The sequence below is a fragment of the Numida meleagris genome, chromosome 14 (genome assembly GCF_002078875.1).
Source record: "Numida meleagris isolate 19003 breed g44 Domestic line chromosome 14, NumMel1.0, whole genome shotgun sequence".
Lineage (NCBI taxonomy): Eukaryota > Metazoa > Chordata > Aves > Galliformes > Numididae > Numida > Numida meleagris.
The window spans coordinates 5,122,202-5,139,042 of NC_034422.1; the positions used below are offsets into that span (position 1 = coordinate 5,122,202).

At 37.3% G+C, this 16,841-nt stretch overlaps 1 protein-coding gene across 10 annotated transcripts in view; it reads right to left on the reverse strand.

The window, feature by feature from the left end:
• DNAH10 (dynein axonemal heavy chain 10) overlaps positions 1-16,841 on the reverse strand; it is a 57,188-nt gene that overhangs the window by 21,917 nt on the left and 18,430 nt on the right. For all 10 annotated transcript variants that reach the window (XR_002443373.1, XM_021412542.1, XM_021412539.1 and 7 more), the window contains 27 exons: positions 16,370-16,581; positions 15,919-16,075; positions 15,280-15,513; positions 15,060-15,182; positions 14,206-14,439; positions 13,518-13,741; positions 12,778-13,047; positions 12,514-12,697; positions 11,817-11,951; positions 11,250-11,402; positions 10,661-10,849; positions 10,423-10,569; positions 9,527-9,718; positions 9,240-9,358; positions 8,919-9,077; positions 8,456-8,591; positions 8,205-8,327; positions 6,763-6,897; positions 6,252-6,468; positions 5,657-5,776; positions 4,602-4,747; positions 4,051-4,203; positions 3,229-3,489; positions 2,415-2,587; positions 1,957-2,050; positions 662-829; positions 166-354 (listed from right to left, as the gene is read on the reverse strand). Coding sequence is in view for 9 of the 10 variants with exons in the window: in XM_021412542.1 (XP_021268217.1) it covers positions 166-354; positions 662-829; positions 1,957-2,050; positions 2,415-2,587; positions 3,229-3,489; positions 4,051-4,203; positions 4,602-4,747; positions 5,657-5,776; positions 6,252-6,468; positions 6,763-6,897; positions 8,205-8,327; positions 8,456-8,591; positions 8,919-9,077; positions 9,240-9,358; positions 9,527-9,718; positions 10,423-10,569; positions 10,661-10,849; positions 11,250-11,402; positions 11,817-11,951; positions 12,514-12,697; positions 12,778-13,047; positions 13,518-13,741; positions 14,206-14,439; positions 15,060-15,182; positions 15,280-15,513; positions 15,919-16,075; positions 16,370-16,581 (4,647 nt within the window). In the remaining variant the exon portion in view is untranslated. The remainder of the gene's footprint in view (positions 1-165; positions 355-661; positions 830-1,956; positions 2,051-2,414; positions 2,588-3,228; positions 3,490-4,050; positions 4,204-4,601; positions 4,748-5,656; positions 5,777-6,251; positions 6,469-6,762; positions 6,898-8,204; positions 8,328-8,455; positions 8,592-8,918; positions 9,078-9,239; positions 9,359-9,526; positions 9,719-10,422; positions 10,570-10,660; positions 10,850-11,249; positions 11,403-11,816; positions 11,952-12,513; positions 12,698-12,777; positions 13,048-13,517; positions 13,742-14,205; positions 14,440-15,059; positions 15,183-15,279; positions 15,514-15,918; positions 16,076-16,369; positions 16,582-16,841) is intronic.

Here is a 16,841-nt window from a genome sequence, read left to right on the forward strand (position 1 = left end):
ACAGCCCAGACCTCCTAGCAGTCTTGTTTTTCTCTTCACAGGGAAGAGATGCCAGCCTGATCTTGACCGCCTTTCCCCTCCTCCTCTCATCCCCATCCCATTTAATTCTCATCCCACTATTGCTTTCCTCGTCTTCTTTCACTGCAAAGATGCCCAGACACTAACCTCACATCCAGCTGTAAAGGCAGCCAATCTCGTAAGAGACTGCCTTCCTGAGCCTCCCACTCCTATGAGTAGGGCATGGCCACGATCCATCCGTATGATGCGATACACATGGATTAAATGTTCCAAAGCATCATCAAAAAGAACTAGATTCATTTTAACATTAACTTCATTATATTCCTCCAAAATCTCCTGCAGAGAAAGGTGGTCAGAATGTTACTAGGAGACCAAGGAAACAATAACATGAATACAATAACAACCCATTTAGCTGCGCTATTGCTTGAAAAGATCATCAGGGAAAATAAATAATTGGAAAGCACTACCAACTCCATAGCTGACCCTCAATTTTCATTACTCCAGATGCCAAATGAGAGTCTTCTGTGCATACTGTTGTATGCATGCATAGAAGAACTGATTTCACCTTGTTTGACGCAATTTCCTGCCCATTCCTCATGCAAAGACACAAAATCACACACAGTTCCAAGCTGAAGCACGCTACCTGAAACAGAGTTTTTGCCACATCATAGGTTTGAATATCTTCATAAACACGAGGCTCTCCTTCATTCAGTGCCATCCTGAAATCTCCAAAAAGAATAGGATCCCTCATGGCCTGTTCCAATTCATCGCTGAAATTCTCTTCAATCAGGTTTTTGATATGTCCTTGCACCTTTGAGTATAAGAAATAAATTAGGCAACACAACGAAGCAAGTATTTCTGAGTCCAGGAACACTCAGAAGAGTGACATTAATAATGCACGTTCTTGCTCAAGCACTGACTGATTTCCAAGAGTGGAAGCTAGTGATGTTACCAGAAGAACCAGACCACAACCTCCTTCATGTTCTATGATATAAAATGGTCTAGTAGGAAGTTCACGTACCATTCAAGTCAATGGACTGCAGAAATTTAAGATAGAAAGGGATACACTTGATAAAAAAAAAATACCTTGATATATTAGCATTAATATTATATTAATACATCTTTCTTCTCAGCATTGATATTGATGTTTCATCACAAAGGTTTCTCACAAGTGTTCTAAATCTCAATGACTGCAGAAATACAGAAAAGCTACAACATAATTAAGCTGAGCTGTGAAAATTCAGCTGGAAATGTATCATTGTACATTAAGGGAGAAAGTTTTAAGCAGAAAAATCTGAAGCCGCTTTAATCTACTTCTTTTTATCTAAGCAAGTTCCTTTGTAAATAGCTTACATTTAAGTAAACTTTACCCAAATCCCAACTCTCAAGTTATGAAATAGGCATGATTCTCTTCTGTTCAATGTGTAATTCTCTTGTCTTGATTTAAATTGGAACATTTTCCAGTTCCATAATGGCCAAAACTGACTGCATATTTTAAGGACTTAGCTCTTAACCTCTCTTTTTCCTACTTGATTCTACAGCCACATTCCACTATAATCTTTCCTAAAGTAAAATACTGATTTGAAAGTGAAGTGATTTCCTGAGTTTTCCTTTGCGCTGCTCTTACACTTTGTCACCTGTCCCACTGCTAACCAATTTTCCTGGACACATAAAGCCGGTGACATTTCCTGTTCCTTCAGCAGATCTGCTCACTTAATCTGCCATGGTTATTTTATTTTAGAAAAGAAAACTACACAGATTGCATTTTAAATTAATGCAGTAGTAATATTACTAATATATATCACCAATATATTAGTGGTCAGACAAGTCTGCAGTATGACTGCAAGATCTGAATGGAATAGTTGGTAACATTGCTATTACAAATTAGTTGCCACTGTAATATTCAGTAACTACAAAAAATGGAAAGAAATCACTCACCAAAGCTTTATCTGCTTCATTAATCAGTCTGTCATGAAAAACCCTCAGGCACTCATTCCTCCAAACTCTCACCATCTGGGTGACTGTTTGAAACCTGCATTAATATCAAAATATCAGACTGACCCAAACAAACTGATATTGATCAAAGTCTGGACTGATTTCTTTTATTATTTTTTACTCTTTTAGTGTTTTTTTTTTCCTCATTATAAAGTTGAAAAATTTGTACCACTACTTCAGGCACCTAATTTAAGAAAGAGTAATGCAATAGCATCTGTCATCAAAAGTAGTGTCATAATTCAGGATGTTTCTGTGTTTCTGAACATCATCTCATTCTGGCGAAGGTTTAATGAAAAGCGATGAGATGTGATTGATTTCATGCACCAAGCTACCTCATCTTCACCCAGCTTCACCTAAACAAATGGGTAAAGGACTACTGAAAACTATTTTTATATTCTTACCTCTCAGGGGTTGTGAGAATAAGTCCATTATAGACTCTGGAAAGGTCTCGCAGGTTAAAAATGTAATGGAATTTGGAAGGAGTAGGGGGTAGGTCACAGACAATCCTTTTATAAAGCTCTAAAGTGCATACTGTTATGGTCTCAGAGATGGCTGATATAGACTCATTAAACACCTGCAAACATGAGAAAGAAGAGATGTTTTCATGCAACCATCCATAGAAAATTGAATACTATCAAACATATCCTGCTTTCCAGCCTTTCAAATAACTTAGAGCAAACATTTTTAGAAATACGTATTCCTGTGCAGTATTCCTGTGAGCATTCAGAAGTTAACTGTTTTGGGTAGAGTCCATCTTCACTGGGAATAACATCACACTCACTGGAATTTCTACAGCATCTCCATAAGAGAAAAAATAAACTACTCTTTTGTTTCTTGATTTTCCAGTTTACTTGTATAATAATGCAGTCTACTGCATTGTATTGAATTTTCCACTGTCATTTGGGATAGTTTCCTGATCTTTGTGCATTTGGTTATAGGAACCATAACTAAGTGATTCAGCTAGCTTCAGTCTATTAAAAGCACCAGTTTTATAAATTCCCTCCTGATTTTAAAGTTTGCATGTAATTCAAGAAGTTATCAACACAGTATAAGTACATCTCCTGAGAAATAAAAGAAGGAAAAAGTTTGCATGAGACTCTAAATGAGAAGGAAACTTGATAACATATTTTTAAATCCTGTGACAATGCAAAAATAAATGTATATTTAAAAAAATAATAATGTTGTTAAGCAATCCTTTAACAACAGTGAAATTACCGCAGTGTGTCCTTTCAGGATGGAGGCGTAGATCAAATTCAGTGATTGTTCAGAAGGAAAAGGTATGTTAAAAACACTGAAGAGTGAGATGAATCGAGGGTCAACTTCATTCCGACCTCCTCCAGCTTTCCCCATGGCAGCAACAAAACCCAGATCTCGGAGCATTTTACAGTTCATCTCCTTACTGCGGTCATACAAGAAACCTTTTTCTAGTAGCAGCTTCAACAAGGCAATGGGTTGCTGTGTGCCATACTCATCAACCTTTGTAACACAAAAGCAGCAAGACATTTAGAGCACAGTATATCAGCATGCCAAATACCACTATCAACATGAAAATACTGTGCTCCCTACTCAGGAGAGCATTACATAGGCTATGTGACACTGTGTAGAGCTCTGGCACTGACTGTGAACATTCATTCCAATGTCTCATATGGGAGAAGTGCCTCTTCTCCAAGATAAACTAAATGCACACATCCTTTCCTGCCCCAATTCTAAAGAAAAAGGGATGGTTTCTACAGGAAACATCCTGCAACCAATATTAGGCCACAAGCAAATGATTTTAATGCCATAAGAAGTGATTCAAAATGAAATATTTCTCATCTAGAGGACAAATATTGTAACAGACAAAAATATCCCACACTGCATGCAAGTCCAACTCTTCTGAAGTTCCTAAACTAAAAAACAGTCATGTAATTCCATGAATTTCCTTGACTTGTGATATAAGATCTAGTCCTTTCATAGAGTTGGATCTGTATGTAAAGGGATGACAACAGTGCCACCCCAAATGTTTCTAAAATACCTTGCTAACCAGTGGCAGCTTACCAGTGGCATATTCATATCATCCATGAAAACAATAAGACGTTTTCCCATAGGAGGGCCATAAGTGTCTTTGGTTCGTTTCTCTACATTTGTCTCTAGATTTCTCTGAATGTCCATTGATGTTGTACGAGAAGAGAAGTTAATCACTAGGAGCAGCTGCAAAGGGAGGAGATAGATAAGAATGGATTTTTACCATTTTATTTTTTTTTGCCTCCAAACTAGAGCATTCTAGAAAATATTCTTTATATTAAATTGTCAGACATACCAGAAACACTCCTCTGGTTCAGTTATTCGCTTGAAAAACAAACAACAAAAAAAGGAAAATTCTTCTTAAATCATTGATAAAGAGAACAAAATATTTCTGTTCTTTAAGAATTCTCAAATCATCCATACAATTTGGGTCTGAGCTCTCAGTCAGAGATCTCTGAACCCACATGAGGCCTCACCAAATCAATATTACTACCCACAGGCTCAGGCTTCAGACTAGAAATTTAACACAAGGTCACAAAATGAAAATGCAGCTTTATAAACAAGGCAGAATGCCTCATACATACATTAAGGTCTTTGTTCAGATTATTTAAGAAGTTTTGCGTCGTTGCTGTTTTAGAAGTACCAGATTCACCTACAAGAACAACCGGGTGTTTTATTTTTACCATCTGTTCTAGCAACCAAGTAGTGCGTGTTGTATCCACTGTAGGCACTGAAAAAAAGATCATGAATAGAACAGCAGGTTAAAATAAAAGGCAGTGGAGCCAGGGGATTTATATTTATAGAACACTGCTGGATCAGATTCACAAAGCATTAACATGCAGTTGCACAAAGACAGAACCTGAAATATCAACTTACTAACAATGCCAAAGAAAAATTTTAATTGCTTAACCACCTCCATTCGATTTTTATCATTGGGCTCTTATCTCCTATTGATATGTAAGAAAATAAATTCTCCATATAGGAGGGCCACAAAATGGTTAAATTCCATGTAATCCCTATTCCAAGGACATAATCCGGACTTATTTGGATCAGGACTTACTTTGTACAGAGACGAATTTTGTTCTATGTGAATAGCCTGCCATCAGGAGCAACTTTATCGACCATATCATTACCTTTTGTGTCAGTGAAATTAATCTGTGCTGGCTGAATCTTACTATAAAATAACCTGGATCAATTTATCCTTAACTATGAAAAGCACTTGTCATCATTATGTAGTATTTTAAGTAACAACCAGTAATGGCCTTTAAAATGTACTTTTTATCTACTGAGCACTTGAACCAGTGATCTGAGATTTTTTTCAGTTTCTGGCCAAGTAGACTGAAAAAAAACAAAAAACAAAACAAAAAAACTATCTTCTGTTCTTCTGACTCTCTCAAAATGCCTTAGGCACTGAAAAAAGTCTTTTCTCATTTCATTATTACACAGTGGTGTAAATATCAACTCTATTCCTACTAATCTACTATGACAAGAACATTAAATAAATTGGTTTCTGCCATCACAAGAAACTGAACAGGAGTAGATGACCTTCAGCACACAGTAAGGATACCTCACATTAAGTGCCACCAACACATTATAAAATAAAAGCACACTGTCACTTCTTAAAAAATCTTATACTCACCTAGGATGTCAAGAAACTTCTTTTGAGGATTATGAATATATTCAGGAACAAGTCTCATCCAAGGTACCCACTTTTTTTTAAATCCATCAAAATGAAAGTCAAACAAAGTTGGCAGCTGACCTGAAAACCATTAAACAGCTGAAAGGTTCCTAGGACACTTCAATATTTCGTAAGACAGAAATGAAAGTAAAGGATATAATTCTGGACCAGGAAGGGCAATATTATTCCACTTGTCATTTAACTCAGAAAGACATCTAACAGAATTCTCCTAGTGCAGTACTTGGGTCATATTATCACTTACTAAGCACTCTTCTAATGGTTTTCATTTGGTCCTTTTTGTTTTTCCTTTCATTGCTTACATTTTCAGACCGGCATAGAAAAGTACTGTTCTGTAAAGGTAAGCCAGTAGCTAAGAGTCAGCAAGCAACAGTATCTCTACATGTTTTTTTTAGTAACAGTCCTTCAGAGAACATGAAACATTTTTTTGCAACAAGGACAGATCGCTGGAAGGAAGAACAATGTTCTCGCTTCAAGGAAAGCAAGACTTCTCCAAAATAATCAGTGGGATTTGGAGTATGTTGTGATAAAATCCTACCTGGCAGCTCCCCTGGCTTAGCCAGGACGTTCTCATCATGAACAGTTGACATACAGGAAATATGTTTTACGTATTTATCAAATGTAACTCTTCCAGCATCGAGAAGACAGGCACCTAAAGAGGAATATAAAGCTTCCAAGAAAAAGCACTCCAGGACATCAGGATCATTAGGTTGTGCCACAAGTAGAGCTTCCAGCATCACAGTCAGCTGAACCACCTGTTGTAAAAAGTCAAAAATGTAAATAGAATCACTAGTTAGGTAAAAATTCTTATTACGTTTTCAGTTGTTTGAGTCTTTGCTGATCTTTTGTACCAGTAGATACATCTGTAAGGACAAGTATTAATGATAGCAGGACAGCACTGGTAAGGAACTGTTTCTGTTGTTTCTTAGTAGCAAGCTGACATTTCACTGTGAACTGTACTCCTGTGATTTCCTTGGGAGGTTTTTGTCTTCATTAGTCAGCTCCACTTCCAAGATAAACTTTTTCAACCTTTATTTTCTATTCCTCACCATATTTAAATCTGTTTGAGGAACAATGGTCTTCAGCCTTTCTCCTTGTTTGCCATCCACAACTCCCTCTGTAATCATATCAATAAGGCAGGGCACATATTTTTCAAAGAGACGATTCAATTCAGTTCTCTCTTGCTGAGGAAAGAAAGGGACAATAGTTAAACACATAGAAAACTGGAAGGGTGATTGTGAAAGCAGAGTTTCCCATCAACACCTGACTGACCAAATATGATTGCTCTTGCAGGAATCACTTCTATCAATGACAGGATACAGTCAAATTCAGAAATTTGACACTGTTACACAGTTTTTTCAGCAGCTGAGGATCTGCACTCATCAGGTAATAGTAACTAAGCTGTCATGCTTCAGTTACCTGTGAACTTGTGTTTTTATTCTAAATGTATACAATAAGGACCTAAACAATTTCACTGTTAACTCTCTGGAGACGAGGCAAACTGATTTCTTTTTTCTTCACTGCACAGAAACAACCACAAGTCAGAAAATCAGAGATCTCTCTTTAGTTTTAATGATTAGATTTGTTGCCCTGACTGTAAGCACCTAGCTGGCATTTGTACACTTGGATCATAGTTGCATTAGATAATAGAAAGAAATGGGTAAAGAACATGATATTTCTCCTTGCTATGATCCTAACAACATCTGGGGATGCCTGTCTTACTGCACTGACTAGAGGAAGGGTATAAGGCAGCTACTCTCTCAACCTTAATTGTTTCAGTTAAGAGTGGGCTTCTGGAATAAAAGGAAGACTTTGAATCACATCTGTTTGCACAAAAGACATTTATTCTACAAAAGGCAATAATTCATACAGTTTAAAGTTGATCTCTTCATATTAAATTTCAAATTTCATCTACATGAAGAACAAGTAGTACCACACAAAGATGAAATATAATTAATACTGTATTTTTTACTAAAATGTCCAAACTAATACGCATGAGGAACTCAATTTAGGAATAAATGAAGAAGGAGGGTACTTGGGCTTATAATCAAACTTGGTGTAGAACATGGGCTCTCTCTTCAAATAAACTGCTCTATATCAGTTTATTGTATTTTATTTTTGTCATAGCACAACATAAAATTCTACAAAGAAAGGATCAACTGGCATTTAAAAGGGCCACAGACTCAATACTCTTCAATGTGCGTTGGTTTGGCTTTGTGTTAATTTCGGTCATTAATTTCAGAAGCCAGCACCTCTCACACTGTTTCCTATCCTAACAGAACATATTTCCAGGTATAAGGACTTCAGGCCAACTTACATGCTTAATGGAACTTAGTAACGCAGCCCTTAATGACAAATGAACTGTAAGCCAATTCAGAAGATGAGACGGACTTTACAAAGGTGTTGGTTTTGTGTTTTGTTTTTTTTTCACATCTTTCTACAGTTCAGTATTTAATAAAGATACTCTATGACCAAACGCAGACATACCCACCTCATTTTCTCTTCCTTGTGCCCACTTCTGCCAGTAAGGCTTATATTTCAGATTTTTCGGATCCACAAAGACCATACCACAGCGGGATACTGTGGCAGGAGATGCATACTGTAAGTCACCAACCTGTGAAGTAACCATACCAGATAATCATACTTTTAAAGACTAGCCAGACTAAAACCACTTTTTCAGGCTTTGTAGACCTAGCCGTATCTAACCCTTCCCATGTATTAAACAGCACAGCTATTACCTACCTCAAACAACAGAGCACAGTGTGACTGAAGTCTAATCCGCTCCCCATTTGCCAGGGTCAATAGCTTGTTGTCATCCATGACAGAATTCATGTTTTCAACCCAGAGAGCATCTACATCTCCATCAAACAGAATGTATCTGTGGATACAGGAGCCAAGGGATACAGTGACTAATCTCTCATTTCAGTCATGTATTTCAGAACTCAGGCCTTCCATCAAAGGCATCAATGTCAGTCTAGGTGTTTTGAAGCCTCCCCTGCATTTTTGATAACTGCTTAGTTTCTATTCATTTTACTGAGGCAGAGAACTTCCAAGAAATAGAAAGACCCCCTCAGCACTTTGTATTCACTTAGTATTTGTTTCTGAACTAGCACAGTATCAAATATTTCGCATTACATTAAAAAAAATAAAACTTGTCATAAAATTCAGTAACTAAAAGTTATCACAATGATTTCTAGCTGTCTACCTTCGTTCTTTCTTGTCAGTAGGCCTGTTGATTTCCCGAAAAATGTTTGACAGGACTCCATCTGTCCAGTCTCGTGTGGTAGGGTCAAGAATCCCATATAGCTCAATCACAGACATAGCTTTAGGATTCAGTGTGTAAAGCTTTGTCAATAACCCCAGCCTAGAAATACAGCAAGAGAAGCAATATTATGATGACGTAATACCATCTCATGCTAACCCAAGCAAATATTGTGGTTAGTTATTATTCATTTTGACATGACAACACAAGTGTGAATAATGCCATTTTACAACCCAATTTCCATGTATCAAGTTGTATACTTACTTGTTCTGGGCTTGGCACAAAGCATTAATGACAACTGATTTGCCACCTCCGGTAGGCCCAACCACCATTGTAGTGTGTCTAGTTAACATTGTCTCATACATCTGAACAACTTTATCCACCTGAAAAAGTACATATTAATTCAACAGACTGCTATCCATAAATCTATGGACCAGATCAGCAGCTGGTTTACATCTACTAAGCTTTCCTGGAACCACTCTGGAGTGCAGCAATGCATACTTTGCCTCCAGGTTACAACAAAAACTCAGACAATTAAGATTTTTTTATACCTGAACTGGTAAAACAATATAACCCCCTTCTTCCAGCACTTGTTCTACAGCATCATTAAAGTCAGGGTAGCGGACTCGAGGGCAATCCAGGCCAGGAAACAGGTCAGAGATTAGGCCAAGGAAGAGAGGTACATCTTCAAACACAAACTTAGGAAGATTCATATCTCGTAGAGCTCTCATCAGTACAACATCCTAGACAAAATATAGCAGAATCAATCTCTACCAAGAGGCTAAACAATCATCTAATATGTAGTAATTTCAAACATCTCTAAAAACCATTGTGTGATTACTTTAGTACAGCTCTGAGAATGCTTTCTTGGCTTCAGTTAACTAGTGGAAAAGAGGTCATTTTAAAAGGATTAAGTTGACCAATAGTTAAGAATAACATGCTGCCTCTTTCAACTATATTAACAAAATGCTATATGGCTGGAGTGGTCATACTATAATTTCCCTGATTTGATGCTAAAATACAAATTGTTTTATAAACATTCCCAAATTCTGTAGTCAACGCAGCATTGAAAAACTTTCATTCATAAGTATGCTGTACTGCCTGGGCTATAAAATGTACAACAGCGTGAATGGAGCACCCACTTTGGGTACTATCTTCAGAAACTAGCTTTTACTATTTATCTGGGATAAATAGTGCATGCTGGATTTAATATCTACACTACACATGAAGTAATACACCTCATTTTTTATAGGTTTCCCTATGTAATTCTCATGCTAACTTGCTGGCAGAGGGCACCGTGAAGCTCAGTAAGAACACAGTAAAATAATAAGACAAAGAACACCAGTGCTTCTATTTCCAACACAGACAAGCTACAGTGAATGTGTAAACATATACTATTCCCAATGACAAGTATGATCTGCCAAGGGTAAGTAAGTGGCAAGTCTACCTCACTGAGGTCTGGTGATCCTCTTTTCAATTCCCCAGCCATCACCAACACTGATTTAAGGGCTCGCAGTCCAAAATCATAATGATGTTGCTTAGAAAGTTGCTCTTTTGCCAGCTTGTATAGCACTGTCATCTTTTTGGCAAGGATCTGTTTGAGAGTTAAATAATCACAAGCGTCAAATCACAACAAAATACTGAATATGCATACAAGGGTATGGAGAGCAATAAAATTTTCTGACCTTTGCTGTAAGGAATCCTTCAGAAAAGAGCATGATTTCACAGATTTGCTGAAGATCTGGTACAATAACAACCACAGGCCTGAACAAAGCTTTTACAGACTCAGGGAGCTCAGTCCGGCCAGCATAACCAGGATTCATTGTAATAAAAATGCCCATTCGGCTATCAAGGTTAATTTCTTGTCCTTCAAACTAAAAGCATAAGAAAACATTAAAACAAGGTGTGTTTGGAACTGAAATATTACCATTTGCTGAAAAACACCATTACTGGGACGTCCACTTAGGACAATGTGTTAAAAATTCAGCTTTAGATATTCATGTAGGTCCATTTAATTACTATTTATATTATTATTTTCTATTTAGCTTACTTTTCTCCCACTTCACAAGGGAAGGATCTAGCAAAGGATTAGGAAATAAGCAAAAATTCAGTTATCTCCAAAACTTAAGAGTGCATATTCTGGAGTCTGAAATACTCAGCTCAAAACAATTATCAAAGAAATAGGCCTTTGATCGACCAGTGGGGTCCAGTCCTGAATCTTGGCCGCTAGCACAAGATCAGCCTTCACAATTACTTTTCTTTTTTAATCTTTACCTGAAATGTTCTCAGATGATTCATCAAAGCATTTCGAATAACTTGAATCTGAGAAGAAATGACTGAAAGCACAGAAGCATCAATACGATTGAATTCATCAAAGCATCCCCATGCTCCGCACTGGGCAAGACCAGAGAAGATTTTACCAACTGCCTAACAACAAGAAGAAAAACATCTCAGCAATGAGTACATTAAAAAATCCACATCAGCAAACTGGAGCATGCTAAAACTCTTAACAACTGGGTAAAATCTCTGGATATTTATACATGCAGGAGCTAGCAATCTGTCCTAAGGTCTTTCAATAACTATTTGCCAAGTGCAGATAGCCCATAACGAGCTACACATCACTTAGCCACTGTTTCCCTGTTTGAAAGCATAGATAGAATCCTCAAATTCCCTCCAGCATTTATTCAAAACAGTTATTTTTTACTCTATTTCATTACCAATTGGCATGGTAACTTTAAAGAAGCCACATATTCAGAAGTTCAAAATGTGTCCTTACCCTGTGCACTGAAAAAGAACAGTAAATGGTTCTTTCCCACGGAATACAGATCTTAAAAAACTTACTTTGAAATCCATGCCTTCTCCACAGTTTGTCACCACACACAGCAAGCCCAGTGCTTTGGCCAGATCCTTGGTTGTTTCTGTTTTTCCTGTACCTGCTGGCCCTGCTGGTGCTCCTCCCAAAAACATTGATAAAGCCTTTGAAGACAGACCAAAAAGCAAAGCGTAATCCAATGGAAAGCACAGCAATGACAGCAGAGCAGCAAAGTCAAAGGCTGCAGAAAGTGAGGATTTGCTCAAATACAACAGCCGTGGGCACAAAAACAAAGGAAAGAAGCTGCTTACCTTCAGAAGGCAGGGATCTCCAGTGAGAAACCCTTGCCTCCACTGCTAACCCTTAAACGAGGTCTGCACCTGAGCTCCCCTGGGTTGGCCCTGCCTTCCTACCAGGTGTTCAATCACAGTTTCAAGCCATGACTTAGCATTTCTGCTACACAAAGCATTTGTACTAAGCTGGTAGCAAATTCACAAACAAATCCATGGATACAACAAGCCTTAAATCTTGTTTGTGCATGCATTCTATATTATCTTCAAAGCAATTAGTTCAGAAGACTATTGCAACCTACTTATTACATATTTATTTTTGCATTGTTGTATTTTTTTTCTACTTTCTTTTATGTCCTAGTTGCCAATTATGTGATGGCATGGAAGTATATTTTAAAAGTACATGTTAGTTAAAAAAAACTCCTTTAACATATACCTGTGTGAATGTGAGATAGATACGATCTGTAAGTGGGGTGATCACAAGACGTCCATTCAAACCCATATACTCATAACCATATGAAAATGTGCCCGTACACTGTCGCACGTTCAGCTCATCTGGCTCTCGGTCCCAATAAAATCGCAGCTGGCTTTCCCATTCAAATTCCTGAGCCTGCAGAATGCTACACAAGAGAGATGTGCACACATGAGGTAAAAGGATAGAGTATGGATTTGGTATTTTCTCAGGAGGCTGAGGATTTACCTGTCTCTGACAAATGTATCAACAATGTCTCTGGCATGAACATCAATAATGAGAACAGTGTTGTATTTTTTCCTGTCATTCTTGCTCAAAGGCGCTGTAATGCGAGTAACCAGCTCATCAATTTGCTGGTGCATTTTTTTAGCATACAGTTTCATGGCCTGTTTTTCTCCTTTCTTCACTTTCCGAAAGACATCCTCCACCTCCCACGTCCACCACACCTGATTGGCAGCCAGCACCATCATGCCTTGGTAGAGTAACATCCAATCAACTCTATGGCAAACACATATAGTATGGGAGTCTACGTTACTGTTTAAGTAAACGATCACAACAAAGAATAGGAAGTCCCTCCTACTTCTACAACTACAACATGATCAAAACTTTATAAAGATGAGTAAAATCAAGGTGTTATGGATTATTTCTAAAGTCTAAGAAACATTCTCATGAAAAACTACCTATGCCATGTGTAACAATGACAAGGCAGACTTCATAATGAGAAAAACTGTGCACATGTTACTAAAAATGGAAATTTAAGACTCAGAAAATCACTTAGAGTAAATAACACATTTTTTTCTGGTTACTTAAAACACTACACATGCAGGTATACGTACTCCTCCTGTATTACAGAAGTACAGGCTAAGCTGTGTATAAATCAGAAAATGAAGTTCCTATTTTTCTGTATCACTATGGGTTCATAGTAACATACAAGGTACTCGTATTATCTTTGACACTGATTGTTTCACCTGCTTCTGTCTTCACAGTATCGAAAAATAGCTTCCTTAGTGAGAAGTCTGTTTGTTCGTCTCATTTCTCTTAGCACTGCTGTCATCCAATTCTCCACTCTGCCCTCTGCAGCTACAGCCTGCCGGAAATCCATCACCTCCCCCTCAGCTGAAATCATGGCCGTCACGATTTTCTTATCACTGTCACCATCCAGAAACCTCAGGGAAGCTATGTTATCATACATCTGAAATGCACCAACAAAGAAACTGACATATGAGACATCAAGCTTGAAAGATTCAAGTGTACCTAGCCCTCATTTAATGTTGAAAGGAAATTTTCACAGACTTCAAAGAGAAACGGATCTGACTCTAAGTAATCAAATACAAACACTGATGCATAGCTCAGCAGCTCCACTGCACAGTAAAGAAGCAAATTATCAGACTCAAGTGACTTTTTTTTTTCTAGAAAGAAAAGACCTCTCAGGACCTATAGGAAGTTTATTTAATGATAGGTCATTATGTTGTATCTTGAACCTTCTCTACCGTAACTGCTTGATTTGTTTGTTCAGAAGTTTCTTGAAGAAGCTGCCAAGATGTTCTTTGTACACAGGAAATATTAGCACACACTTAACAGCACGTACAGAATAATTTACTCAGTGCTTAAAAGCGCTTAAAAGTAAAGGGCACTTTGGAAAACCAGACACTCCACCTTTATCATGTGTTCCTGGACACAAAGTGGGTTACTGCTGCCAAGGATACTGAGCAACTCTTCATCAGATATAAAGAAAAATCTTGGGAAGGCATTTCGCTTCGAATCCAAATAATCATTCAAGCTTTTTTGACATTTCTCCAGCACGTTATTTATATGTTGGAGGTCTGATAGTCGATTTGGGGCTTCACAGGATTTTTTAATTGTTGGATCTTCTGCAGTTTCATCCATTATCTACGTAGAAAATAAAATTAGAAAATATCAAACAGCAGTGAATTATACTAAAATACATTTAGCTAGTGATAAAACAGACTGCACAAGCAGTACAAGTTCTTTCAATAGTGAATTAGTTTTAAATACGGTTTCCTATACTGCAGTACTGTTTGAGCATATTAAGGTAGTATGAATGTTCTCAAAGCTGAGAGCATGAAGATACTACTGTAAAAGCAAGTGTAAGACAAGCCTGCATCCCAAGCCCTGCAAGCATAAGCATGTGCTTGACTTTGTTCCTGTGTACAGTCGTACTTCAAGTACATGCATAGCATTGTAGAATCACAGTACTATCTTAATTTTGCAGATAAAGGAAAAGTAAGCCACGTTCATACTGGGAGTACATGTTCAATATGGCAACAGTGTTTTTACACCGGCAAGGCCTTTTTAGCATAGATCTCTCTAAGTTAAGGACCTACATACATCTATAAGCTTCTTATCACATTAACGGTAAAAAGATGCAACCCATGACAGGAAAAGGGCATTCTTCTGACACTTCTGAACACAAGGCCACAGCTATGGAGCTGAATGCAAAAAAAACCACTAGATAATTTTAATGATCACAAGTCAATTCAGTTACTTGCCTTTTTAAACATACTGTCTACAGTGTCAAATATTTTGGCTTCTTCTGAAAGCTGCGATCTTATATCTCCGCCAACAAAGATGCTCTCCAGGTACATCCATTTTCTCTGAACCACCATCCAGATCTAAGAGTTAAATGTTACCATCAAAGATTAAAACAAAAAAAGAAAATCCTGATTATAAATAAACATTCATTATTTAGTCCAACACTTTCTTCCCTACCTCAATTACTTCACCAATCAATGACAGAGTTTTTTCCAAGTGGTGAACAGTTGAAAGGAAAGGACCCACAAAACGACTGCCCAAGATGCTCTGAAGATTGACACTGTTGTCGTCAAGAATCTCTAGAATTTCATCTACAGATCCCAGAATAAAGCCACGCTTCTCGGTGCCTTTGAAGTACATTTGTACAGTAAATTTCAGGTGTTCCCATGTTTCTGCTATTTCCTTCATAGCCTGCATGTGAGCATAAAAAGATGCGTGTTTCAGTCTTTAGAAATTAGAGAACTGTCATCGTAGCATAAAAATGAAATCAATTAATTCAACAAAATTTTTGCAAGATTTCTAGCACTGGTTTATAAAGAGGTTTATTTCAAGACATCGTGATTGAAACAGAATAAATTCCATTTCTCATAGACCAAACTTGCTTACTGTCTTAGCAGAAATCCATATACTGCTGTGAAAGCCACGATAGCCAGGATTTTGCATTGTGTTGTAGCTTATTAACAGAGCTATTGATTTGTTTACATTACACCAGCTCCCTGAAGATGGCAGAACTTACTGTCATGCCAATCAAGAGCTCACATTAAAAAAACTGCTGTAATCAATGTCATTTTTGTTTTATTATGATTTTGAAGTTACCTTCTCGACGTTAAGTTCCTTAACAGCTGTTCCAACTATTTCATTGATAATATCTGAGTGTCTGTGAAGTTCCATAGCAAACATATTCTCCAAAGTAAATGTTTCTGTTGTCATTTCAAATCTTGTGCCTGTTCTCTCCATAAGGTCTTGCCAATGCCTGTATAAAATTGATATATCAGCAACTATATCATGATACAGTAAAATGAAGACAAATGTAATTCAATATATAATAATGAAGCCATGTTTTGCACTTTACAGTTTTAAGAAGAATTAGTGCTTTAAAAATACAAAGTACCCTAGTCATCATAGTCTACTTGCATGCTATTATGTAAGTTCATTAAGGAGATATTTTCAAGCTACAGGACACAGCATGACCCCAGTAATGGAAAGTTCTAGCAAAACACAAACTTCCTACCTATTAAAAAATGGATTTAAATAAATAAAAGCAAACCTTTCTCTTAAAGCTTCATTTTTCAAATCAAGCAACAAAGGAATGGAGTCTCTAAATGCCTTCAATTTTGTTTCCAAGTGACAGGCTGCTGGCATACTGCGGACTTGTCTGGGCAGCTTTCGAAAGGCTTTTAGAAATCCTTCAATTCCTTCCTGAAGAAGCTGGACATTGAGATTTATCCAGAGTGTCCGAGCCCATTCCTCTTTAGCTGCCTGGGAACAAGGTCATCAGGAGGAAAAAAAAATCATATTTCTCTTTATTTTCCAGTACAGCAGGATCTAGAGACCACAGTCAGCATATGTGTGATTGTATTAACATTTTACAAACAGAGAAAGAGGCAGGTTAACATTCAAGACAGATTAATAACCAAAATAAACTATGAGTATATCAAAAGTAAACATGGAGAAGAGGAAAATCATTCTTAAGAGCATACTTTACAGGCAATCAGTCTAGCTGCTGACTGATCAGGGCA